The 26429-nt window shown below is 44.3% G+C and overlaps 2 protein-coding genes across 2 annotated transcripts; both read right to left on the bottom strand.

Annotated features, from left to right (window-relative positions):
- Positions 1-136: 136 nt before the first annotated feature.
- LOC109196100 (uncharacterized) lies at positions 137-6652 on the bottom strand. Its single transcript, XM_019349327.1, has 3 exons — positions 6472-6652; positions 252-6039; positions 137-151 (listed from the first exon to the last, which is right to left on the bottom strand). Exons 2-3 carry the CDS (start codon positions 5811-5813, stop codon positions 137-139), a joined length of 5577 nt encoding a protein of 1858 aa, XP_019204872.1. The 5' UTR covers positions 5814-6039; positions 6472-6652.
- A 5545-nt stretch (positions 6653-12197) lies between these two features.
- rnd1b (Rho family GTPase 1b) lies at positions 12198-22599 on the bottom strand. Its single transcript, XM_003448155.5, has 5 exons — positions 22313-22599; positions 21722-21809; positions 15689-15798; positions 15431-15565; positions 12198-15254 (listed from the first exon to the last, which is right to left on the bottom strand). The coding sequence occupies exons 1-5, from the start codon at positions 22430-22432 to the stop codon at positions 15009-15011; spliced, it is 699 nt and encodes a 232-aa protein (XP_003448203.1). The 5' UTR covers positions 22433-22599; the 3' UTR covers positions 12198-15008.
- Between the last annotated feature and the right edge of the window lie 3830 nt (positions 22600-26429).

The following is a 26429-nucleotide window of genomic DNA, read 5'->3' as shown; positions in this document are numbered from 1 at the left end:
AACTTAACAACTGGTCGTATGTAAGTATGATCCTTTACTTGCACCTCCGCCGAACGCACTACACCATCTGCTCCGGGAAACACCTTTGAAATCTTCCCAACTGGCCACATGGCCCGGGGCAGTTGCGAGTCCACGATCATGACAACCTGACCTACAGCGAGGTCGGGTGTCAGATCACGCCATTTCTGTCTGAGCTGAAGACCTGGGAGGTACCTCCGAATGAACTGGCTCCAGAAGTGGTCAGCAATTACCTGGCTTTGTTTCCATCTTCGACTGGTGATAAAATGCCCTGGTCCGTAAATCACCTGCGGCAGTGAAGCGTCCCGCCGCCCCATAAGCAGGAGATTTGGTGTAATGGGGTCAGGATCAGCAATATCCGAGGATGCGTAACCAAGAGGTTTCGCATTAAGGATCCCTTCTACTTCAAGGAGAGCCGTGCAGAGGACTTCTTCCGTCACAATCTGATTCTTCAGGATGACCTGGAGTGCCCCCTTAACCGACCTTATCTCCCGTTCCCATGCTCCCCCAAAGTGGGGGGCATGCGGTGGATTACAATGAAAGGCTATCCTCTGCTTTGCTAGCTGTGCCTGAAGAATGGGCGTCATCATAGAGAAAGCTTCCTGTAACTCTCGAGCACCCCCTCGGAAATTAGTGCCCTGATCTGACCATATCTCGAATGGGGTACCCCGTCGAGAGACAAATCTTCGCACAGCCATGAGGAAAGCGTCTGAGTCCAGGCTTGGCAGCAAATCCAGGTGTACACATCGGGTGGTTAGGCACTTAAAGATTATGCCCCAGCGCTTCTCATGCCTCCGGCCTATCTTGATGGTGTAGGGACCGAAGCAATCAACTCCCGTTGACCAGAAAGCAGGTTTGTGGATCCGGAGTCTCGCTGCCGGCAAATCAGCCATTTTGGTGGAAGCAGGCCTCCCCCGCCATTTCTGGCACTCTGCACATTGTCTTTGATGTCTCCGGATTACTTGTCGCCCTCTAATGATCCAATAAGCGCGCCGTATCTCTGCAAAGACGCGCTCTGGACCAGGGTGCAACAGAATCGTGTCAAAGTGTTGGACAAGGAGCTTAGTTACCGGGTGTTCGGGAGGTAGCACAATAGGGTGTATGGTGTCTGAGTCCAGACCTTCGGCACGTCTCAGGCGTCCTCCAACCCTTATCAGGCCAGTAACCTGATCATACTCAGGGCAGAGCGAACAAAGTCGACTATTCAGGGCCAGAGTCCGTCCCTTCATCAGAGCTACCACCTCCTCCGGAAAACTGTCACACTGAGCTGACTTCAAAATGGCTATCTCGGCCTCCACACGATCAATGGCGGTCATTGGAGGAGAAGCCGCCCCGTGGCGCGCATAGTAAGTAGCTTCCACAAGCTCCTCCCAAGATGTGAAGTTTCCAGGGTCTGGAGTAGGAGTCTGGGCCACTGTGACCAGCCCACATAACCTCCCCTTGCGCAGCTCATCTGTAGTCTCAGCCCTACCAGTAGGTTGGGAGGGCCAGTGTGCCGAACTTTGTTGCAAGAACTCGGGGCCCTGAGCCCAACGGCTGTCTGCCGAAAGACTACAGAGTTCCTTCCCCCTGGTGATGTCATCAGCCGGGTTTTCTGCTGACGTGACATACCTCCACTGATGAGAACTGGTGAGCTCCTGGATTTCAGCAATTCGAGTCCCGACAAAGACCTTGTACCGGCAGGAATCTGACTGCAACCAACTCAGCACGGTAGTAGAGTCAGTCCACAAGATGGTATTCTGCAGGGGTATGGTAAGTTCAGTTTGGAGAGTCTTGGCAAGCTGCGCGCCAGTGAGAGCAGCACTGAGCTCGAGCCGAGGCATGGACAATCTCTTCCGAGGAGCGACTCGGGATCTGGCCAACAGGAATGAAGTGCTGGCATGTCCGTGGCAATCTGTGGTCCTCAGATAAGCTACCGATCCATACGCTTTCTCGGAGGCATCACAGAACACGTGCAGCTCAAACGTGCAACTCGGAGAGTCTGTAGCAGGTGGCACATAACACCTCGGTAAGGTAATGTTCTGCAGGTACGGCAGCTCCTTTTCCCATTCTGCCCAGGTGGCACGAAGGACACCAGTGATAGGTTCATCCCAGCCCATCTCCTTCTGCCACATCGATTGTACAAGAATCTTCCCTCTAGTGGTATAGGGAATGATAAACCCTAGAGGGTCATACTGGCTGGCAAGCACCTTGTACACATTGCGAAGAGTTGGTGTTGCGTAGGAGACTGGGCGATGCTTGTACCCCAAGGTATCGGTGGGGCAATGCCAACGTAACCCAAGCATCGACTCTTGTGGATCAGCTTGGTTAAAGGTCAGCCAGAGCTCACAGCTGTCAGAACGGGCCGCAGTAGGCAGGTGGGACACCACCTCTGGCACATTACTAGCCCACTGCCGTATCTCAAATCCTCCCCTGGCCAGTAGCTGTCTCATTTGGTCCAGTAGCTGTTTAGCCTGGCAGGGAGTCGGAAGAGACTGCAGACAATTGTCGACATAAAAAGCTGTATGGACAGACTCATACACCTCCTCATTCCCCTCACGGTGGTCTCGCACATGCCGCTGTAAAGCGTAAGTGGCACAGCAGGGGCTGCAGGTTGTACCAAATGGTAACACTCGCCATTCATACACATCAGGTGGGCGCTCCTGCTGTCCACTCCTCCACAGAAAGCGAAGTAGAGGCTGATCTTCGGGAAGCAGGCGCACCTGATGAAACATGGCCTTTATGTCACCGCTTATGGCCACAGCATGCTGGCGGAATCGGATTAACACACCAAGGAGTGAGGGGCTAAGCGTGGGGCCTGGCAGCAGGAGGTCATTAAGGGCAGTTTGCTGGTACAGGAAGGAGCAGTTGAAGACTAGGCGGGCTTTGTTGTTGTGATGCACAAGATGGTGTGGAATGTACCAGGATTCAGTGGAACCATGCACCTCCTCCGGAGTCAGCTTTACCACATAGCCTGCCTTCTCCAGCTTTTTGATCTCTTCGTTGTATGTCTGTGCTCTGCTGGGGTCCTTGCGTAGCCGACGCTCATTGGCTCTCAGAAGAGCCATGACAGCCCCTTCAGGTGCCTTCACCTGAGGAAACCCTGCGCGGCGCAGCAAGGGAGTAGCATATCGGTGGACTCCCTCTACCTGTACTCGGACTGTCCTGGATTCAAGAATGTCGATTGCCTGCTGGTCCTCCTTGGACCTGGTAACCTCCTTTTCATTCCTAAAAGGGAGGACGTCAAGCTGCCATAGCCTCTCAACATCCTTGGAGAGCTCTGATGTCTGTGGGATGAATGATGAGTGCAAGCATGCCTGTCCAGCCGCTGGATGTGGAAGACTCTTGGCAGGTCCCTGCAGCGCCCACCCCAGCTCCGTGCAGACTGCTACTGGCCCTCCAGGTGGTCCACGAATCACTGGGCATACCGGAGTGATAAGGTGCGGGTGATCTGATCCAATCAGGATCATAGGTTTCACCTTGCTGAAACCTGTGAGGGGAAGTCGTTGCAGGTGACTGTACTTCCTTTTGAGTGTTTCCACCGGGCAAGATTGCTCTGCCAGAGCCAGTTGTTCTGCTGTGAATGCATTTAGTATTTGATGCCTCACCTTCGGCTTAGCTTTAGTGGACACCTCCAATGATAGGCTTCCCCCATGCAGCTGCAGGACATCCTGCCTGATGGTTCGGAGGGCCAGAGTCTCGTCTGTTGGGGCTAGGCCGAGGAACTTTACAGCAGCAGGCAATATTATGGTTCTCTCTGAACCATCATCCAGCACAGCATAGGTGTCCATGGTTTTTTTCCCATTGTGGAGTTGAACTCTTACCACCTTCAACATCACTCTCCCAGAGTGACTGGAATGGTCAACATAGATGACACTGGATGCTGTGCACATGGTCAGGATACTGGGGTTCTGCTCTTTAGCCTTGGCAAGGCCATGTAATACAAGGAGGTGTTGCTCACCACAGGTGCTGCAGGGTTTCTTGAGCGTGCAGTTGTCAGCAGAATGGTTCCTGCCACACCTCCAACATTTATTCTTGTCTCTGATCCAGTTCACAACCGCAGCCACATCCAGCCGGGAGAACTCATTACATCCACTCAAGTAATGCTCTGTCCCTTCACAGAAAGGGCAGTAAGGCTTGAAACGTTCTCTTTTCTTCTGCATTGCAACATTCTTCGGACCTGGATGGGCCAAAGCAGGTGGTTTGGTGGCCGTGGTTTCAGGTCCATAATACACAGAGGCCAACTTGGGTTTGGGTTTTGTTTCCAAGTGCCTACTGACTTTCCCCTCCAACCAGGGCTTCTCTGAGGCATACAGCTCCGTGGCCCGTCGGGAGACCTGCATTGCTTGGGTCTTGCGCTCCAACCACTCGGCTAGATCATAGAGGGTATAAGTGCGATTTGATCCGGGCCGCAGGATCCCTCGGTTAAGGCAGTACTCTGCAAAGTTATCCCGATAACTCAGAGGGAGTTTGGTGAGTAATCGGTCTACGTGGGATCCACAGTGGAGTTCACTCTCTGCCACCCCGTCCATCGTGGTAAGCATCCCCACTAGACTGGCAACTGACAGGGAGAAAGCTTCAAAGGCTTGTGAGTCACCTGGTTTTATGTGTGGTGTGCACAGGATGGCGCTGAGTTCACTCTGTACCAGTTGTCTTGGCTGGCCGTACTTCTGCTCAAGAGCCCTCATTGCACTAGTATATGGAGTTGGGTCATGGATGTAGCGTTTAGCCACTTGGAATGCACTTGGGAACTTCAAGTGATCTAGCAAGATCTGATACTTGTAATCCTCGGACAAGTGCTTGTGAGGCCCAAGAACACTATCCAGTCCTTTCTTCAGTAAGGCAAAGTCACTCTCCTTCCCAGAACTGAAAACAGTGAGCTTAGGTTTAGGGAGGCCATAGGAGGATGCAATCACCATTTCCAACATACTGGGTTCTGAACTCGTGTGGTTTACTGCTGGGAACATACCTGGTGGAGGTCTAAGTCCCTGTGCAGCTAGCACAGGTTGGAATGAAGCATATCGAGGCTGTTGAGGCAGAGGGCGAAGTGGGGGGATCCATGGCTGGAAACCCCGAGTGACGTCCTCCTTTGCAGTAGAAGGTTGCATAGTGGCCGGCTGGGCCACTAAGGGAGGGTCTGGTTGAGGTGTCTGCGATGGCACAGGAGGCCCAGACATCTGTATTGCTGGTGGAGCTGCAGTGCTGGCTACAGCAGGTGGAGCAGGAGTTGCTGGATGCACTGGTGTGAGAAGATAGTCAGGACATGGTGAAGTGAATCTCGGAGCAGACGCTGATCTTTCCATAGAGAGCTCTGTGGGTGGCCCAACGGGTGCAGTGGAAGTGCCAGGGAGTAGGGCTAAAGGAGCTGACATCACAAGGACGGGCTCTGTAATTCTCTCCCCCTCCTGAATCGATTTGGGCTCCCTCTCCGTAGGATTTGGTGTAGAGACAGCTGAAGCCATTGGTTCCACCTCCATTAATGGCCCCTTTGGCACTGGAGGGGTGAGCTGCTCTAGTCGCTGCACCCGTTTGTTAAGGTCACGGGACTCTGCTACAGTCACTTGCAGAGATCGCATCTGATGCTGGATATTAATCAGACAATCCTCCATTCTTCGCCATCTTATCTCTTCCACATCCGGCCTCCTTGTGTAGTGGGAGTTTGACGGTGCCATCATAACCTCCTCTGTTAGATTGGGTGACAGCCTTGGCCCACGGGTACGGTAGGACAACTCATAGTCCTCCAGATGTCCAGGGATTCGATGGCTCCTGCTAGGACGGGGACTCTGTGCATCATCCTGATCTCTGGAGGCAGCCATGTCATGCAGGTGCAGCACATCCGGCTCGAAGGACCACTTTGTACAGAATGGTGTACGTCAGTTTAATGCTGGGGTGTGCTGCAATAGTAACTATCCTCGGTCAGAAGGAGAGGCTGACATCCAGGGATTAGATTACCACAGGTGGAGTTTATTGGCGGTCAGATGGATGGTACAGGAAGGTATGGCATACAGTAGGAGGATGTGGAGGGGTGATATGGTGTGGTTTCTATGATTAAGAACAGGGCATAGGAAACAGAACAATAATAGAACAGGCATGAATACGGATCAAAGATTAAGAAAACTGGTAACAAATCCCTCCACCACAAATCAGTTTGATATCACTTACGGTTTCACATTTACTGAGGCACTACCCAAAAGGCGACACAAGAGGGCACTCCAACACAAGAGATGACCCACTTATGATGATGCACCTAGTAAACAGTCAGCCCCCTACTTAACCACTACGTAATGCAGCGCTGTTACAGTGTACAAATTCACATCAATTGGCAGGTGGACCAAACAGAGCAAGAACAAGCCCAAAACAATCAAATAACTGGGCTGTAATAGCTATCGCTAACTAGCACATATGCTAACGGCCACTAAACCCAATACACACAAGTAGCAGGGTAAACTTCTTGAGCATGGAACATTAACTCACTTTTAATTGACGCACACCATCCCCAACAAATACAGGATGGGCTATTTGCTTCCCTTCCCCGCAGCTCTCTCCTCAATCGCCAGCCCAGGAACGAACGAACACCATCCAGCTCCGAAATCCCATGAATCCCATCACTGCCCAGAGGCTGCTGGGTAATGTAGTTCACCCTAACACAGGCTTTTCTACAGCTCTGCTTATGTAATCTACATCGCCTCTATGCTTCACTTGCCCCTTTGGGTCAGTACAGGCAAGAACATCTCTCTAGTATGTGTATTCTCTGTGATTTACAGCTCCCGTGTCACTAAAGATCAATGTCATTGCTCTCCTCAGTGCTTCTCATGGATACACCCCTTCTTCTTGAACACTACAGTGTCCATATCCATTTTAGCAGGGGTTTTATATTGCAGTTCTTTGTTTAGAGTCCTCTTCATTTGGAAGTTAAATTGAGATGAGACTAAATCTGGTGAAAATACTGAACCACCTCTGCATCCATCCTCGCTGTTGGACTTGTTTCAAACCTCATCTCCTGTCTCCTTATTTTTCTTTGCCCTACCCCCAACAGAAGCAGGAGAGTTAATGCTCAGTGGGAGAGCCCTCTGGTCCCATGTGCATCTTGAACTAAGCTGCACACACACCTCACAGTCCCCCAGACCACTAAAAGCACAGACTCCCGCCTGTAGCTATATTTCCCTAAAGAGGAGCGGAGGACACAAAAATGAGCAGAGTGCTGCCTGCAGTATGTTCGGCCTTCCCTTCACTAACACTTCTACAATAGCTGCAGGGACCTTAAGGATAACAGTTGCACAGATGCATTCACGTTGCTCACTGATGGAGATATGCTCTCTTTGGAGGAATGCATGGATCCTTTTAATGACTGCTCATGTTTTCTCTGAGTTTAGAGAGGAGGATTATCCATCATTTAGGCTGCAGAACTGAAAGTGAATCAAAGAAAGTTCCTTGATTTGTGCTACTACAGTGGTAGTGACCACTGAGTAAAAAGTAAAACGACAGCAGTGAAAAACAGCAGAGACACAATATGGTGTAATTATAGAGTAATTATTACTGCTGTGCACTCAGTCTGCTGCAGACAAACTAATCTAGCATTTAATCAGCATGAAGGACAAAGCGTTGGTCGCTGTTCATTTCTCCAGTGGTGCAGCTGAGAGGATGGTGCTTTTGGCTGCTGTACCAAATGTCTCCATGTTATTTTGGCTTGTGCAGACACATGCAGGATGTGGCCTGTAGCCAAATCCGCTCTGTGTGTCTGTGCGTGTGCGTTAAGGGTACAGCTCACTGCTCCTCCCCACCCTGACATGCACAAGCAGTGTCACATTGTGTGCAGCAGAGCACGCCTTGGCCTTTGTGTGTGGTTGCCAAGTGATCACAAAGAAGGGGACAGAGCATGTTCGTGTGTGTGTGTGTGTGTGTGTGTGTGTGTGTGTGTGTGTGTGTGTGTGTGTGTGTGTGTGTTTGCCTGTTTTATATTTTAGATGTGATGATTGTTTGTGTGGAAATCCTCAGTATAAAACTGATGCATCCATTTATTTGTATTTTATTTGTAATCAACTGCACAAAATTAATCATCTCCGTTGTTATTTCCTCTATTGAAGTTCTTCATCTCCAGTACATCCTAATATATGTATGTACTTAAGAATAAACATCCATCCAAACATTGTCATAACTGCTGATCCAATTCAGGTTACACACACACACACACACACACACACACACACACACACACACACACACACACAGGTTTCAGTGGAACAAGTTGTGCTTTCCCAGTGTGACCAAAGGGAACATTAAACAACTGCTCACATTTGACTGAGCTGATTGGTGGTGCAACTGGGGAAGTAAGGGGTCAAGAGAGAGCTGTAAGGGAGTCAAGTTTCTGGTCACAGAGAGAGTTCAGAGTCAGGGGTCACACTAAGAGGTGTGGAAGAGCTGGGACATAGCGTTTACTGTGTGCTGAACCTGAAGGTGCACAGGGAAGATCTGTTCAGATGTCCTGTTATGTTTGTAAAATAATGATTTAAAAGGATGTGCTCATAATGAAGTCATGGCTGCAGGGAGGTGGGCACATCTGGGACAGGTCATCAGACTACCCACAGGGTCTGTGGCTCTTAGATGTTTTGATTTGAGCTGGGCTTCAGCGAGACTTGCAAATTAAATTCAAAGCAATATGATAAATAATTGTTAAGACATTTTGTTAAAAAAACACAGACATCAAGCTTACAGTGGAGGAATAAACCTCAGAAGATTAGAAGTCATTAGTCATTATGTTTGGGGAGCTATGAACATCTAAAAAATTTTGTAAGAAAAAAAATTGATGCAGAATTATTGGAATAGTTTTTTTTCTTTAATGCCTGTAAATTAATTTTAATATTGTTTTTTTTTCCTTCTATGACTAAAAAAAAGCCTTTTATTTTGAAAGTACATATTTCACTGCCAGATATGTTCAGATAACACATAAGAGGAAGGCTGTGTTCACATCCTGCTCCTTTCTTGAACCAAACTGGCTGAATAGGAAGTTGATGGGTTTGGATATTCTGGCCCTGCCCTGCACTGCGGGAGAGGCAGAAAATCTGGTGTCTGTGTATCTGTAAGCGAGCAAGAGAGGGGAAAGAAAGAGAGAGAGAGCCCACACTGCAGGACTCGACACCTCATCACACCTCATCAGTAATCTAAGATTCTGCACATTTCTGCACAAACAGATGGATACGCACAGTTTTTGCTGTTGTGTTCAAGCTCCTTTTTAAAATAATAACAATAATAATAACAAATGTAAAAAAAAATGTAGAAGATTGTAATCTGGCTGTGTACAAACAGGAAGTATAAAGTGACAGGTTACTTCTGGAACGTGTTCTTGTGTCTCTGAAGAGAGTTATCCAAGGACCCAGAACATGATGCTAATGTTACACAACAGCACTGAGGGCTGTCCACTTAGAGCCACATAATTCCTTTCAGATTACCCTTTCCACCCCCATCCAGACCTACAGAAAAAAGTCCTGTCAGGCATGAACACCAAGTCATCATCATATACTATAAATATTAGTTCTTAATCCTATTTATTTTGCAGGTTGCACATTACCTTTGAATTTGAGTGGATTGCTATCCACCTGCACGATGCTGGTTCATCACCATAGCGTCGTTCATTTCATTCATTTCTATGTCTTTCATTTGAGAAGATGCTTCCTGTTCTTTTCTTTTTTTAAGTTGCTTACCTTGTCGGTCTCTGGTGTTTTTGTTGCATCTCTGTCCCACCTTTAAGATGCTCTCCACCACCTTTATTAGGTTTTTTTTGTATATATAGTCCTTTAGTTGTCAGTTCTTCTGTGTACCCTTTTTTTGTTCTTCTCTCCATGTCTAAGTTTGCCTTTATTCTTCAAATGATCATTGTTTTATGGGCTTAGTGAGGCTACCACCACTGCCAATGTATGGATGCGAGCATGAATGGTTGTTAATCTCTCTGCGTTATCTCTCTGTGTTGGACTGGTAGCAGGTTTTAGTTCCCTCAAGTTGAGCAGTTTAGAAAATGGATAGATTTTTATAGATTAGTAGTTATAGTTTTATAGATTTTTGGCTCTTCCGCCACCTTTTCATTTGAACTCAAATGTCTGGTTCTCATGTTCAAGAAACACACAGGGCTCTGAAGACAAATCCGTCTGCTGCACAGAATCAGCTCTGAGGGTTAAGATTGAGCACATGCTGTTCATGGAAAATCGCAAGTTACTTCACATCATTACGTCAAAGAAAGAAATACCTTCACTATATTAGTTCACTTCCATAACATTTGAGCTACAGCTGCAATTAGCTTAATTTCCCAGCCTAGTATAACAGGCGATTAATGACCCGGATGACACTGGCAGGAGCCTCTTTCAGCACGATAAAGCACCCTGCTGTATGGCAAAAACTACTTTGGACTGTTTGAAAAGACAGAATGACAAAGAGCACAAGGTGAATCTTGGTCTTCAGATTCCCCAGCTCTCAACACTTCCCACAGATGATCATTCTCCATTGAGCATTTCTCAGAATGTATTGGAAGTAGAAGTATGATCCAGAGAGCCCCCCACTGACAATCTCCAGGATTTCAAACATCTGCTACTAACATCTTGAAGTCTGATATGTCGAGTCCTTGCCACAATGGCTTGGAGCTGTTTGGCAGTATGGCTGGTGTGTGATATGATGATGCTTCTCTTTTGAATTTAATTTCAATGTGGATTGATTTTTCACTGTTACACATCCCAGTAAAATGGTTTGTGTGAGCGCTCCCTCTCTAACTTTTGTTAATGGCAACACGATAATCCTTGGTCAAAGTGACCCACTGTTTGTGCTGGAGACAAAGAACCCCTCCATGGCAGACATTCAACTAAGTGCCAGGGTTGATCCTAAAAATGCACTGGACTGTGCCACTTCTCCTTCACCAAGCCCTCGCGGTACATACTACAGCTGAGTGGGTAACTGAACTAGCCAGCTGTTGGCCTAATTTACTATGACTACCAGCGTATGTGGCCCATTTACATGTCCTCACACCCAATGTGTCTGTGTCGGCATGTGTACAATGTTGGCCTCTATTTCAGGTGTTCCAGCAATCCCCCTAGTGACAGCCCATAATTCACTTTGTTTTTAGCAACAAAAAAAAAAGCCACAAGAGCTAAGCTGACCTCAGGACAGCTCAGGTTCATTTTCATGTCATTTGATGAGTTCATTTTAGAAATTCAACACCAACACAAGAATGTCTTTTATTATTAGTAAAAAAAAAAAAAGAAAGAAAAAGCCTTACCACATAATTTGGTGTGCTCCTGTTGCTCTGTGTATTCAGGAAACCATGGTTCCCATTATGGCTAGAATCCGCTTTCATATGGCAATGGGGGTCTGACTTGTTTTGCTAACAACCAGTCACCTTTCTGATAATTATTGACTCATGAAAGATATGACTACTGTCCATCACCTGACTGCACCGATGATCACCTCTACTGAATGTTTAAATGAGCTTCATTCGCTGTTTTGTTCTCCTTTGGTTCAGTCTTGCCACTCTTATCACAAACCTCTACAGATGCTCCGGGAATATTTTTTCATTAAACAGCAACTTTAGAACTTTACAGTAGGTGTAAAACACCAAATAGATAAAGTTTATGAACATTTTGTGAGGATGGCATTGCATTTTACAGATAAGAAGAGAAAATGCGAGGGCATACGTGTTGGCTGGCTTGCTTGAGCTCATTTGAGACACGTCCATAGCTGGCAGCAACCAGATGTGGTGTGTTTGAAGACGGATGAGAGCAGATAAAAGCAGCCTTTAAAAAAAAAAGAACCCCAAAAAACCAAAACAAACAAAAAACCGTCACATAACTTGGTTCAATTAATTAAAATAGCATAGAGTCTTTCCTTCTTCGTCCCAACTTGTTACTTATGCAGGTAAATATTTGTTATTTACATTTTTTCCACTCTCTGACAATAATTCCCTGAACTGTAACTAAAATCTAAGATCAGGATTGCGGTAATGGAAAATGACAGTAATCCGCCATCATCCTGATATAAATTTACTCCATCCTTAATGAGGCAGTGACACAGAGCCTGTAAAAGGAATTATTAGCGTCGCTTGAGTGGAAAAGATAAGCACCTCACTTCCTGCAGACATGACTGGGGAGATACTGAGCAGATGTCTAGTGTAGTGTATTGTTTCATAAGCAAGTGATCAAAAAAAAGATGACAAGAACAGTGAATTTAGGATGCCAAACAGGGCAAGCTTTATTCAACACAGCAATAAAGAAGAAGAAAAAAAAGAGAGTCAACTTTTCAAAATAGATTTCAAACAAATGTACATGTCAATCAAAAAACAAAACAGACAAAAAAAGCAAAATAGCTACCAAATAAATAAATCACATCAGCAACAATACTTCCATCAGACACCCTCGAAGATGCTGTACAATGACTATAAAACAAGAGACGGTATGTACAATCGTACAACTTTAATAGGACATGCTTAGGAGTTTGACTGCACCATTTTTACCACACACTGACTACAACACAAAGGCTGCATATTAACTGACATGGTCATTGAGCCGCCCATGTAAACCATCATCAGAAGGCCTGGCAGAGAAAAACCCAGAGAAAAATATCAAGATTTTTTTTTTTTTTTAAATTTGTTATTTTGTTTTTTTTAAACACGCAGTAAATGCTTAAACGATGCAGTAATAATGGATGTGGGGATGTCTGCTTGTGAGCTAACCCTATCTGTCCACACAACCAACCCAAGAGCCAGTCTCTGTGTTTCTGAGCTGAATTGTTGCTAGGCAATGCTGAGGAATTTGGTGTGTGACCATGAACTGGAAGCCTTTGTGCAAATCACCACTTTAAGTTCCTCCAACTACCAGGGGCAGTCCACAGCTCCGTACAGACACAGCAGCCATTTCAGAAAAATCTCAAAAACAACACGGCGACTCACATCATGCCATTAAATACATAAAAATATGCACACACGCACACGCGCGCACACACACACAAAGAATGGAAAAATAGCTTTCTTTGGACAGGGCCAGCCTGTGCAGTTTGATTACTTGTTCTCCTTAGTCCCACGTTACACCCCCCCCCCCCCCATCCCCCCCACACACACTAGCCCTTGATGAATAATTGCTAGACTTTAATGTATAGTTCCAATTTGAAAAAACGAATACAACAATTCATTTGAGGCATACTGCCTCAATACTTTTTCTTATGATTATGTTGAGCTGACAGCAACAACTCAAATAGCATGTTGTTCCTTCTTGTTTGGAATACTCTGATCTAGTTCATAGCACAAACGCTGTCCTTGGTTTTCTATATACCGGTCACTACTTACACAGGGGGAAGGAGGGGCCCTATCAGCAGCCTTTTGTACAGCGGAGATTGTTTCAATCTCTAACATGTCGATCCATGGAGCACTTATAGCATGACAGTAATCACAAAGCTGCGTTGTTATTGCCACGCAGGTTACTTTTGCATCACAAAGCACTTAAATCGTTATTGCTTTATGGTTAGAAGCACGGAGATCAATGCTGCGCACACACACATAACCATGAAGCCTAAGATTTAAGCTCAGAAAAGCGTCTGATTTTTCCCTTTGTTTTTTTTTTTTTGGCAATGTAACCTACAGTAAGTGCTGCTTATTGGATGTGAACAGATTTTACAAGTGTGTGAAAAACAAAAATCAGTCATTTTGGAAGAATTGAATCAGGTTGAGGGGTGCTACATTGCATTGATGCAAATGTGAGGAATCCACAGGCATATTACAGTAATTACAGTATTCAAAAATCTCATTGACTTCTGGGAACTCAATATGAAAGGCATTTTTTTTTTTCAAAACTGCATACCATTTGAGAATTGTTGAAAAACTGTCAACAATGCAATGCTACAAATTTTTTTCTGAAGAGTGTCTGAAAATACAAACCATTTCCGGTCAGTCTGACTTCCATGTAGGAGTGATCTTATTCTTTTTAGATATGCCTCCTAACGCCTTAACTCGTATCGATAACCAGCCACGGTTCCATAAACAACAGGCTAAGCTAAGCTAAGCTCAACATTGAACCGACTGTGGTTAAGCTCCTGGTCACCACAAGAGCAATTAAATGTGTCTATCCCACCAGACTCCAGCAGTGATAAAAGACACCCTGGAAGTCCGGCTAAACTTCTGCTTATATTTTGTGTCCTTTCCGCATTTCTGCAGTCGTTTTGTTTACACGGAGCCTTTTCAGCATCTTCCAGTTATTCCACTGAAAGCTTGCAGAGCAACACTGTCCAGAGCTACACAGCCATGCATCAAGAATCCGTGCAGGCTGACGTAGTCTAGACTGCTGTAAGCACAGCAGCCTGTGCTCACCGCTCTCATCCCTGCTGTCATCACCGCTGAGACAATAAGAACATCTCTCTATGTAATAGCTCTCACGGTTTGTCCCATTGCTCCCTGTACATCTATTCTATGTACTTCCAGTAAATGGGGAAACCAGTGACACGCCATTTCACACCTCACACGCCTTACTAAGAGGGATGTACAGGATTTTGCTATTTCCTGATGGTTTCATGCTAGATTTATTTTTTGAGTTAAAAAAAATATCCACTGAATTTTCCGAGAGGCATTTACATCACAAGATTAAACGTCACACGTTGCACATTTCCATTTCGGACAAAATCAACATGTGCCTATAGATAGTAAAATAGACAGATGTAACACCATTGTAGTTGCATACTGTTCACAGGTGATAATAAAATGGTAGCTTGGTGATCAAACCTCGACTGATATTGTTTGTTTGAAAGCAAAAACAAAAAAACAAAACAAAAAATAAACAGTGGAAAAGGATGGAGGTGCACTAAAAGGTTCAGGAGCAAGTGGACAGCGAGGTGTCCACCTCTTCTGAGTGGTGTTTGGTTTCTTGGGGGGGTGAGGGAAGGATTCAGCAGGTAACCCTGATAAAACCATCGTGCCCACCCCCCCTTCCCCGAGACCAAAGAGGCAGGGGATCTGGGTTTAATATGAGGACTGTAACCCAAGAGGTCTCCGCTCACATTACCGAGCAACTCTTGGCCTTCTCCTTCTTGAAGGTGGTGGAGATCAAATCTGACTTGCTGGGCAGGTGGAGAAGTCTTTTGGAGAGGCGTCGGGTGGGGCTGGGCTTCGGGAGAGGCTGCAGCTTGTTGATGCAGGCCATCGCAGCGGTGCGGAATATGCTGTGAATGCTCTTCTCCGAGGTGAACGCCGAGCACTCGAGATAAGCCTCTGCACCCAGCTGCTTAGCCATAGCAGAACCCTGCAATAAATGAAGCAATAACCGATACTGTTCATCATATTCTTCAATGATGCAGTTTAATTTTTTCCTGTGATGTAGTGTGGAGTCAAGTCCTTTTGGTGGCGGGGTGTTACAGGAAGGCCATATGTGTAAAAATCTGCCAACACATGGATCTTCGTTTGTTTCTTTTGTCTCACCTGTTCATAGGTGATTGGAGTCTGCTTCTGATTGGACAGCTCCATCAGTGTGCAGACATCTGTGCGAAGGTCGGTCTTACAGCCGATGAGTAAAATACGTGTGCTTGGACAGAAGTCCAGAATTTCAGTTTTCCACTGTGGACCCAAAAAGGTGATCAGTTGGTGTACGGTGATAAATCATCTGTTAATACACTTTGGAATCGCAGTAGGCTACAAGAGAGAATAGGACTTTGAAGTAAAGTGAACTAAAGTCATTACCTTCTTCAGACTGCTGTCCACAGTATCTGGGCGGCTGATGTCAAAACACAGCAAAACTGCATCTGAGTCGCTGTAGCACAGGGGCCTCACATTATCATAGTACGGAGAACCTTACAGGAGAGAGGAGAGCAATGTTAATGCTTGTAACAAACTATGAAAATTCCATAAAACATTTCCTAGAACTTTTGGATGCTCAGAAATATTTTTTAATCATGTTTTTTTAAGAGGAAACTTCCAGTCTTGCTGCTCTTTAACCAGGTCTAGTCTTCTTTAATATGCCAGGTCAATTAATAGTAACTTCATTAACTTCATGTTGCTGGTGTGTGTGACAAAAGAGGACTCCTGCATAGCCACAACTTCTAAATACTGACAAAGATCCTCAGTGTTTTTTTTCGTGTTCATTGTGAATGAACACATTTGCTGTACAGGTTATTTAACATCTGATGGTACAGAAAACTGTAGGAAAGGTATGTTTCTTAAATTTACAGTTTACATATTACTTGTTAATGGAATTATAACTAATATCTTGCACAATCTCAGTCTTACTTTTTGCTCTTCTTTAATGTAACCTCATTTTTATTTAATTTTCATTGTTTTTTTTTAAATCACTATTATACAAAATTTATACATATAACAGTATATACATCTGTGGCAATTTACTTTTGTTGTTAATTGTTGGCTGTGCCATTTTTATTCTTTATCCTGCTGCTGTAACACAATAATTTCCCTTGTGGGATGAATTAAATATCCATCTTAAATGTGCAATGCTTCAGGCTACGTTTGTAATATAAGGTATGTATACATTCCAAGTTTAGAGCATTTTTTTTTCCTTTTTAATTTAGGCCAGTTCCAAGAGCTGGGAGAACAGGAAGTTGGTAAAAAAAAAAAGATTGAGAAGGAGAGGAAGAGCAAGAGAAATCATCTGCTTAAGTTAGTTGTACACAGCATCACTTCCTCCCGCTGAGCTCCGCTCTGCTTTGCTGTCACTAAAACTGCTACTTTTGCTGCTCCTATATTCTTGGCTGGCATTTTAGAAGTGAAGATGACAATCGAGCACTAAATCCTCATTGATCTTCTCTTGCAGTAGATTACGCAAGTGGAACGGCAGGGCTCGGGGCAGGCAGACGCTCCCTCTCATGCTCAGAATCCTTAAGTAAGCCACCCACCCCCCAAAAAATCCTCTGCTCGGCAAGCAATACCTCCAGTCCCTCTGTTACCACAGCAACAGCCTTGGAATCCACCATCTATATCAGGCATTCCTCCTGGCTCTCTGTAAAGGCTCGCCTTAACTGCCACTCAATCATTTTACACCACTAGCGGCCCACCCACCTATTGCTGGGGACATTCCTCTTCTCTGCGACAGAGTTGGGGACCACAGACATACGCCCATCACACAAAAAGATTCACACGCGCCGGAACCACAAGCGCTAACACACACGCACACTTTTTAAATTCGGATGCATGCAAAGGTGAATCCGGTCCCTTATCAGATGAAACAGAAGAGGGGCTGCTCAATGGGATTAACATGTTTACTTTAGTCTCTGTGTGAATCCCAAAAGGGATTCAGCATTCCTTTTATAGCTACAGATAACACAAGCAGTCCGTGTAATAACTCATTAGATATTGCACAACCGTCCTAATTGATTTACGGTGCAGAAACAATGCAGCAGAAGAAAACATATGAAAAAGCACACGAAACACGGATGCGTGCATGTATGTGTACACAAAAACGGATATGTGCTTATGAATACTTAATGATTTTCCACATTATCAAAGGGTAAAACTGAATTTGCCAGCTGCCGGGTGCCGTGAGTGGAATAATGACAAGCTGTGATGAAATTCCTCAGGACTCAATGTCCTGAAGAAAGTAAACACTGTTGCAAAAGAACAAAGGAACATGCTTGTGTTACAGCTCCATTTCTTTGCCTTTAGAAATAAAAATGACTTTTTTCTATGCTTGAGTAAAAACAAGAAAAAGAAAAGAATGGAGACAATTTGATTAAATTATTTACAGATGTCATACATATAAGAACACAGAAAACACCATCGCTTTTATACCACATACACCTAATTGTAGCAGAAAAGCCACAAACACAACTTAGTGTTTGAAGAATTTGAGACATGTCATGTCACACGTGTTAAAAATCACACATGTTAAAGTCAGAAGGATTAGACCCACTAATATTACTAGTTTCTGTGTTAGTCTGTGTGCCACGTCACATACGTGAGGTATATAAAGGGAAAGCCAGAGGTCGGGTGCTCCAGAAATCTTCTCAATCTCCTGTGAGGGGTTATCACAGAGCCAGCAAACAAGATGTGATTCTGCATTAAATGGCCACTGATCTAAATGCAACAATCAATGGAAGGCTACACCAGAGGTCCGAGAGCCTCTGCTTTTAACGCTGACAAATCAATTAGCCTGCCAAGATGGAAGGGGGGACGCAAAGGACATCTTAGCCTCTAGGATGCCCCCCCTTTCTTTCTTTCTTTTGGTTACTATTGTCCTCACATATAAATAAAATTTCTATTTGTTGTGTTGGACAAATGATGCAAAAATCAGCAAACATACTGTACTTACAACAACATACAGCACCTCAATATTAGTATTCAACCCCCCCCCCCCCCCCCCGTAACATGTCACTCGGCATAGGCGCAGCCTCGGCAGCACTTTCCTTACACGCCAGGGCCTAGTTTCTAATCTTGGAAGAAATAGCTGTTACTATTGTGGCAAGAAAAAGCCACAGGAAAAAGAAGAGGGGGAGCCAAAGTATACCCTACTGAGCCATATCACAAAGAGACCTCCTCTGCCATTAATCCCTCACCCCCTGCAGTGTAATATCACAGGTTACTGCTATCTGTCTCTTTCACTCTCTTCCTTTCCTCTCTCCATTGCAGCAAACCACACAATGGTTTGGGAAGCCAGATCAATGCTCATGCAGCGCCTATAAGCATGGCCCAAATTATGGCTTTCCTCCTTGCATGCCTCTATACAACAGATGGAGAGTTTCTGAGGCATAAAACATGGAGAGTGAGGCTGACTAACTGGGGAATGGCAGAAAAGAAAAAGGAGCATAACCAAATTCTTGTGGCTGAGCTGAACTTCATCCGTCTTGATGGTGCGGTGCCCAGATCTGAGTGTTTGAGGTGGAGATTGGGCCAAAGTGGATGTAGGCTTCACAGGGCTGAAGACGGAGGCCCTTGTGTTGAAGGCTACAGGTGGGGGAGGGGAGGATCGGCTTTGTGTTTCCACGAGCGAGAGTATGACTGTGTGTCTGTGGATGTGTGCTAAAATCGAATGAGTGACATAGCCTGTTTTCATCATTAGCACTCCTCCTCTCACTACGAAAATGCGGAGGTCAGACAGATTAATGATCCAGTGATGGGATGACTCACAGATATGGGGACGAGAGGAGCCCTGCGCCTCCACCCACTCTCAGCCGACTGGGAGCTGTGGTGCTGCCGCAGCTGAGGACTACGGACTTCACAGCACGCTCCAAAAAACATATTACATTGCGTCAAGCAGTTGTTCCCTGGTTTCACATAAGCCAGTCAGAATTAGTGCTGAAGCCCCCTGCAGGGTGAAGGAGGTGCTTTTTTCCTGAGCATTATATGATCTGCTAACAAGCTTTACTTTGACATCATCATAGTTGATGACACTGGATTAAGAAAATTAAGTCCAGCGTCAAAGAGTTTGATTTAAAAACCCTGAAATGTTGATTTGGATAAAATAAGGCAGGAAACATTTGAGAATATAGCCTGTTTTTCTCAGCTAGTGTAAACTGATTGTTGGACAACAGTCCATGAAACATTTAGCAAAGCTAAACACTACTAATAAAAAAAATAGATCACTGATGAATCAATGATGGAAAAAGATGGAGGAATTAAACTGTACCTGCTTACAATCCTAAAAAAAGCACCTAAGTTTTACAAACTGAGTGCCCATTAGAAAAATCACATGACATATGGTCATCAACATGACAATTAAATATTAAAAATGCCCCCTTTTACAGTCCAGCAGAGTGTTTCATCAGCTTAAATGGACATTGGATTCATTCCAAGTCAGTCTTATGTATACATCATACAATAAGTGATTATATACACACACAGTACGATCTTGAACTTCAAGGCTTCGTCAGCAACATCATTAAACCTGAAATAAATTACACACCAACATCATAATGGGATTTATTTTTCACTATCTGTGCGCTACGCCGGACAGTGCTCACCTTCCCTTCTTTCCCCTTTTCCCCAGCATTCCTGATCAGATAAGCCTGGTTAAAACTGGTGGATTGATTTTAGACTGTAAATCCATATTGGAGCTGAGAGAAGGAGCCGCCTGCCATGTGGAGCCAGTGATGAGGTCAGTGCAATCAATGAAGGGGAGCTGGGATAATGAGGAGACCGTCTCAGTGTGGTGTGGGCCAGGGCGGCACAAACTCCACGCAATTAGAGCAAATTATGGCACAGGAGAAGAAACTGTGCGGTGTGGCTAACAAATACCCCTTTCTGCCTGTCACCCATCACCACGAGCCTGACAGCAGATACCTATGATAAAAGAGTCATCTATAAAAGATGAGGGGGAAGGGGACCACATGCGGTTTCCTCTGAGAGTGTGAGGGACAGGTCTTTTAAATCAAATCTATTGTGAACAAAAATAGATTTTATTTTTGTGGCCCACTTTCAAATAGTCTGCTATGCATGTGCATATTGTACTCTATTGTACTTGGTATTGAATTGTGCCATAGGTGTTTGCTAGAGGGCAGGGAGTGGCAATCTATGCAGATTAGCCAGAAAGTAGCAAAGAGGGAGCAACAAAGGGAACGCTCAAGTGAAAGAAAGAAAGAGCCACAAACTCACTGGGTCAGTCAGAAGAGGTTGCCCAGCAGTCCCATTCACAGTCTTAATCCCTTGCATCATGCTGTTTGAGTGGCTGACCTGGAGCAGCATATGGAGGGGGAATGCAGGTCACTAGAGTTTTTTGAGCTCCCTCCTATCTGTCTGCTCCAGAAAAACTGTCCTGCTCAACAGGATGTAGCTCTGTGTGCCCATCATCCCTCGGCACCAGGCCCACTCCTGCTGGCCAGACCAAAGGTCCACAGTCTGGGATTAAAAAATGGGATTTGGTCTGGGGAGGGAATTACACTCACTTTTCTCCTCATTTTGCCGCTTTGTGATAATGGGAGGGGAAAAAAATTATGAGAGCACAGTAAATACTGCATCATCTCATACAAATGGGTCTGTTATATAAAGGATCTGTTGTACAGACACACGTGTGCACAAAAAAAGGAAAAATGAATAAATAAACACACTCTTGTACTGCCAGTGTGACCTAGTCAGGCTGCAGCACGAGTGTGGACGGAGAGGAATGTGGCCTGGCCAGAGAAACTATTGTGCAGCGAGCATGAAGGGAATCAAACAGGTGCTGCAGACCCGTGCTCGCAGTATTCAGGTCAACACGCCGAACAGCAGATTTCCCGGGAGATCGACAATGACACATTGACCCTCTTTTTCACGCTTAGTGTAAATGAACACATGATGCACGGAGTCAGCATTAAAAACAAGTGAGGCGGAATAATCAGTCTTTTCTGCCCAGTTTTTCCACTGCAACACACTCGGCACAAAAATCCACTTGTAGGTCTGCAGAGTCCTTTACATCCAGACACATCCAAAAAAGGGGGACACTTCATATCGGAGGAAATTTAATTTGTAGTAAATGGGAGATTTGAAAGAGTATATAGTTCAACAAGTAAACATCCCGTGTACCTCTGCATCAACAGGGGGGGAAATAGACTATAAGGCCCTTCCCTAAGTCTTTACCAATGTTTAACAACACTTCAATGTTCCATTTTCTTGCTCCAAAATAAAAAATGTCATGAAGAAAATTAATAACTGGGAAGAAATACAGAGAGTGGTGTTCCTTTCAGCAAAAACAAACACTCATTACATTCACGGGGCATTGCCAAATCCTCTTCAGTGCGGCAAGCAGAACTGCAGAGCACACACCACATGCACACGGAAAAGGTGATCGGTTACCTGAAGTGTCCCACAGACTGAGCTCCACTCGCTGCTCTTCCAGTTCCAGACAGGCTGTGTAGTTTTCAAATACCGTGGGCACGTAGGTCTGGGGAGCAATTAGCAACACAGTGCCGTTAGTGGGGAGTTGTCAGGCAGCTACAGGTAATGGAAGTTAACTAATCAGTGCTATACATAAAACACACGCACTGACCAATAAAACAATAAGACAAATCTATATCTCTTCTCAATTTGACAGAATTTCGGATCAATTAATCACTTTAATCGCTGCAGCTGCAGGAGATATTCAACGCAGGCCACTATGAAAGGAAACCAGCTAAGAATGCGTAGAGAACATAATTCCACTGACCACATGATAAAACAATAATGCTACTGATAACATAAAGGTCAGTAAATAGGAAATAAACAAAAAACCAAGTAATTTTAGGAAATGCGCAAGCAATATGTCACTATCCGCAACAGACGCACTGTTTTCTCCGTGCCGTTTCCAAATCATTTAAAGAAAACCCAACACCGCGATTGTCAAGAGAACACAGGGCAGACTTTTCTGCTCATATATTTTACTTCAACACGAGTCACATTTTTGCATACCTCTGGATAACAATCCTTCGCCAGGACTTGCAACATCGCCGTTTTTCCGCATTGAACGTCTCCCACAAGAACCAGTTTACATCTCACCACCAGCGGTTGTGTATTTCTCCTTTCCTTCATGATCCCCACAGTGCTCCAGAGGATTTATTTAGCAGAAAATGGAAAAGACAAACAGCAGAACAGCCCAGCAATTGTTGTCCCAGCTTGACTGAGAAACCCGGTGGCTCGCTCTCGAAGGATGCCCGCAGTTGATCTGATTGAATTTGCCACTGCGGCGCTTTATACAGGCAAGCAGCAGCCAATAGGAGCGTAACATTCCACAGGCTCCCTTTACTGCACTCGGTGATGCTCTCAAGTTATTCTGTCTGGGAGGATGTGACAGCGGATATCTCGAAATACTTCCAAGATTATTGTGAAAGAAAGAAAGTGTAATAGATTTAGACGCATTTGTCCACGAGTAGGACTAAAAATGTGTCATCTCCCTGTGCAATCATCTGTTTACATAGTTTTATTCTTTAACATAATAGATTAAAGAACAATGTAATCTGCAGCCACCCCCTGCAGACTGTTGTTTTGTCACCTGTGTGTCTTGTGACAAACTGACTGATTAAATTGACTCGACTGGTTGAGAACAATGGGGCTCTCCCTGCTAATTAGTTTATTTTAATTTGCACTTCAGTCAAGTCACATTTATTTAGCAAACACGTCTCCTTCGGCTTTTTTTTTTTAAATTAAAAATGTATTTAAAAAATAATATTTTTAAAAAATAAATAATAATGTCTCCCCCCTTTGTGGGGGGACTGACTGATAGATGGGAATGGCGCAACGTTTGAGTGATTGTTTACCGATCAAAGGTCTGACCTTTGTCTGTGTGGTTACTCAGTAATGCCATCATGTTGACATGCGGTGGGACGGTGTGAGGCCCCCCTGAGGTGACCATCTATCGGCTTCCCACAGGGTCAAGTCAGAGGCCTGTTCTGTCAAAGCCCTGGAAACACGCAAAAGCTGACTTTCACACCCTGGAGGTTATTACTGTATGGAAACAACGCCTCGTTGTTAGGAGAGGGGAAATTAAAAGATAAAAGTCAATTAACTTCCCTCTTCTTTGTCTGGCGACCTCCTGGCTAATTTACTTACTGTTGCCAATCACAGCTCTTGCAGTTTTGACCCAGTGGGTCAAAGCAATTTGCCTTTGTTCACAAACAGCTCATATCATTCATCCGCCGTGCTGCCGTGTCTTTTACAGCCTAATGTGTCTCGCTGCCATCACACGTAACGTTGTTAATAAAGGATGTGACTGCAGGGGAAATGTTCTATAATGCTGTTAGCCTTTCATTCCCACCGTTGATCACATCTGACCAGGTAGTACTTTCTATTTGGTTTGTGAGGTTTGGTCAAATAAATTGAAGTTTTAGTGTTTTTAGTGTTTGAAGGGTTAAAGAAAAATCTATCTAAAAATCTTGTATTGCTTAGATAACAGGAGAAGCTATGAAATCAGGCTAAAGGAAGGCAGGGGTGAGAATAACTGTGAGGGAGAGTAATAAACTTGTATGCCATGATAAAATGCATGTGTTAGACTAATCCTTTTATTAGTATGTGGGACAGAGTTCAATGCTTTTCAGAATCCAACAACACAACAACTCTAGTAGAAACAATGTAAAACCTCAAAGCTTCATACAGAACTTAAGACTAGAACAATATCAATACACATATATAGTTGTAGAATTGTTGCATTTTAAATATTTAATTACATGTCAGTTAAAAAAAATACTTCTGCTGATCGGTAAAGTAAATAAGATACAGTGATGCAGAAAGTATGAAAAAAGAAAAGTTGCAGGTTACGAACTCTCTCTAACCCTTCTAAACTAACTGCAGCATGACGTCTGTGTAATCACCACAGATGCCCTCTGATGGGACAGAGACAGGTGGCTGTGAATAATCATCAGGCATAAAGTGACACCTTCCAATATGGCTGATACAAGGAGATGAGGAGTAGAGGTAGGAGGAGGCTGACTGCAGGAAGCATTGACACTTTAGGCTATCACACCTTGATATATTGGGTGACAGTGTTGGTAGCTAAATCAACAGACCGAGAGTGGTGGCAGTCTACAAATAGCCCCAGAAAAACAAACAAAAGATGAGTCAAGATTCTGATTTTATTTATTTATTTATTTTTCTGCCACAAATTCGTCATCAGATGGAGCTGTAACCCTGGAGGTCTGGCATAAATTTAACATGTGATACATCAAATTAACACACTTTAAGCATCATTTTGCATTTTTTTGAGTCTCTCTGTAAATAGGCACAGATTCAATCAAAAATGGAAGTTATATAAATCTGTTATAACTATAACGTTATATAAAGAGTACTGTACGCAGTACTGCAGAGAGCAATGGTTCTCCAGGTTTTCCTGCTTTGCTTTTTCATTTATTTTCAGTCCAGTCCTTTTACCTGGCTGTTTTTTTCTTGTTTGTTTGTTTGTTAAGCCACCTAACAGTGATCTGTGCATCATTTGAATATAAAAGTCACCTAAATCAAGGGATTAACCAATCCTGTGTCTAAACATAACAAAATATTTAGCAAAGAACCAATTTGAAATCGTATTTTTAGCCACTTTGTTACTAGCAGCCTGTACAAAAATACATTAAAAAAACAATCCATAGCAGATGAACACTACTTGAAAGTCATGTTCTTAATAAATAAGAAAAAAAATCCAGCAAGGAGATGACACAGGGCCTGATGATCATTACATTGCTTAATGAAGCCTCATAACGAATGGCTGCAGTGGAAGGGTGGCTGTCAAGAAGTTAATCTTAAGGAAGGGAATCAGAGAGAAAAGGCAAATTACACAAGAACAGAGCCCAAAATCAGTGGCAGCAGGTCAAGGTTGTCAACATGCAATACCATCTGAAAAGAGTGTGACTGGCAAAAGCCCAAACACACTGCCAGTTAACTAAATGCAAACCTGGAAAGAAAAACATCCAACAGCACATTTTCACTCTGGAGCCTCCCCAGAGTCTGGACCTCAATACTGATGCAGTGTGGAATCATTATAGAAGAGAATGGAATCAAAGGCTGGAGAACTTTTCCCGAAGATGTCTTCAAGAAATGACAAGGAAGCTTGCCTACAAGACCAATCAAGCTGTATTAAAGAATAAAGATGTCCATACTAAACATTGACTTTCAGTCTCACTAGAATAAAAAAAAAAGTCTGTTTTTGCCTTATAGACTGTGTTTCCATGTATGTTTACATATACACTGAACCTATTTCCCAGTTTTTGCTAGTAAAATAGAAAGAAATGAGGGGTGGCTCAAGACATTTCCAGGGTACTGTAAGCCCTGGACCAATGGTAAAAGATGATCATGTTCCAAATAACATGTATATGAACAATATTAGCAGATTTGTTTCTAACTCTAATCCTGTGTTAGCCCTGCTGTGTTAACCCTGGTGAACTGTCCAGGGTGTAGGCTAGCTGGGAAAGGCTCCAGCCTCCCTAGTGACCCTTAATTGAATAATACAATAATATATTGCTTACATAGGAAACACAGGTCATAATGAACAAAACGAGTGGCTTATTAGTACTTATATAAATGATGATAGTAGATTGTTTTTCTGTGAATGATGCAAAAGTATGTGGGGGTGATCGTGGCTCAAGAGTTGGGAGTTCGCCTTGTAATCGGAAGGTTACCGGTTCGAGCCCCGGTTCGGACAGTCTTGGTCGTTGTGTCCTTGGGCAAGACACTTCACCCGTTGCCTACTGGTGGTGGTCAGAGGGCCCGGTGGCGCCAGTGTCCGGCAGCCTCGCCTCTGTCAGTGCGCCCCAGGGTGGCTGTGGCTACAACGTAGCTTGCCATCACCAGTGTGTGAATGTGTGCGTGAATGGGTGAATGACTGGATGTGTAAAGCGCTTTGGGGTCCTTAGGCACCAGAAAAGCGCTATATAAATACAGGCCAAAGTATGTGTGGGTTGATTATAGAGATCTGGAATATGTTGTTAAATTTGTTATGACCTCTCCCACCCCTTCTTACTATGCTAAACATGGGCGTCTCATCCAAGGTACAACTGCGGGCAGAAACTTTCTTATATAGTAGTCTTCATCCTGCTCATGAAGATTT

The sequence above is a fragment of the Oreochromis niloticus genome, linkage group LG20 (assembly GCF_001858045.2).
Source record: "Oreochromis niloticus isolate F11D_XX linkage group LG20, O_niloticus_UMD_NMBU, whole genome shotgun sequence".
In the NCBI taxonomy this organism is placed as follows: domain Eukaryota; kingdom Metazoa; phylum Chordata; class Actinopteri; order Cichliformes; family Cichlidae; genus Oreochromis; species Oreochromis niloticus.
This window is presented reverse-complemented; position numbering and strand designations above follow the sequence as displayed.

What these genes read in the sequence shown, in the direction of transcription:
- LOC109196100 (XM_019349327.1), bottom strand. Translation starts at nt 5,813, where the DNA reads ATGGCTGCCTCCAGAGATCAGGATGATGCACAGAGTCCCCGTCCTAGC.
- rnd1b (XM_003448155.5), bottom strand. Translation starts at nt 22,432, where the DNA reads ATGAAGGAAAGGAGAAATACACAACCGCTGGTGGTGAGATGTAAACTG. An exon ending in CGAAGGATTGTTATCCAGAG is followed by an intron (nt 21,810 to 22,312) that starts GTATGCAAAAAT and finishes ATTGCTCCCCAG; the next exon opens with ACCTACGTGCCCACGGTATT. An exon ending in CTCCAATCACCTATGAACAG is followed by an intron (nt 15,255 to 15,430) that starts GTGAGACAAAAG and finishes CATTTATTGCAG; the next exon opens with GGTTCTGCTATGGCTAAGCA.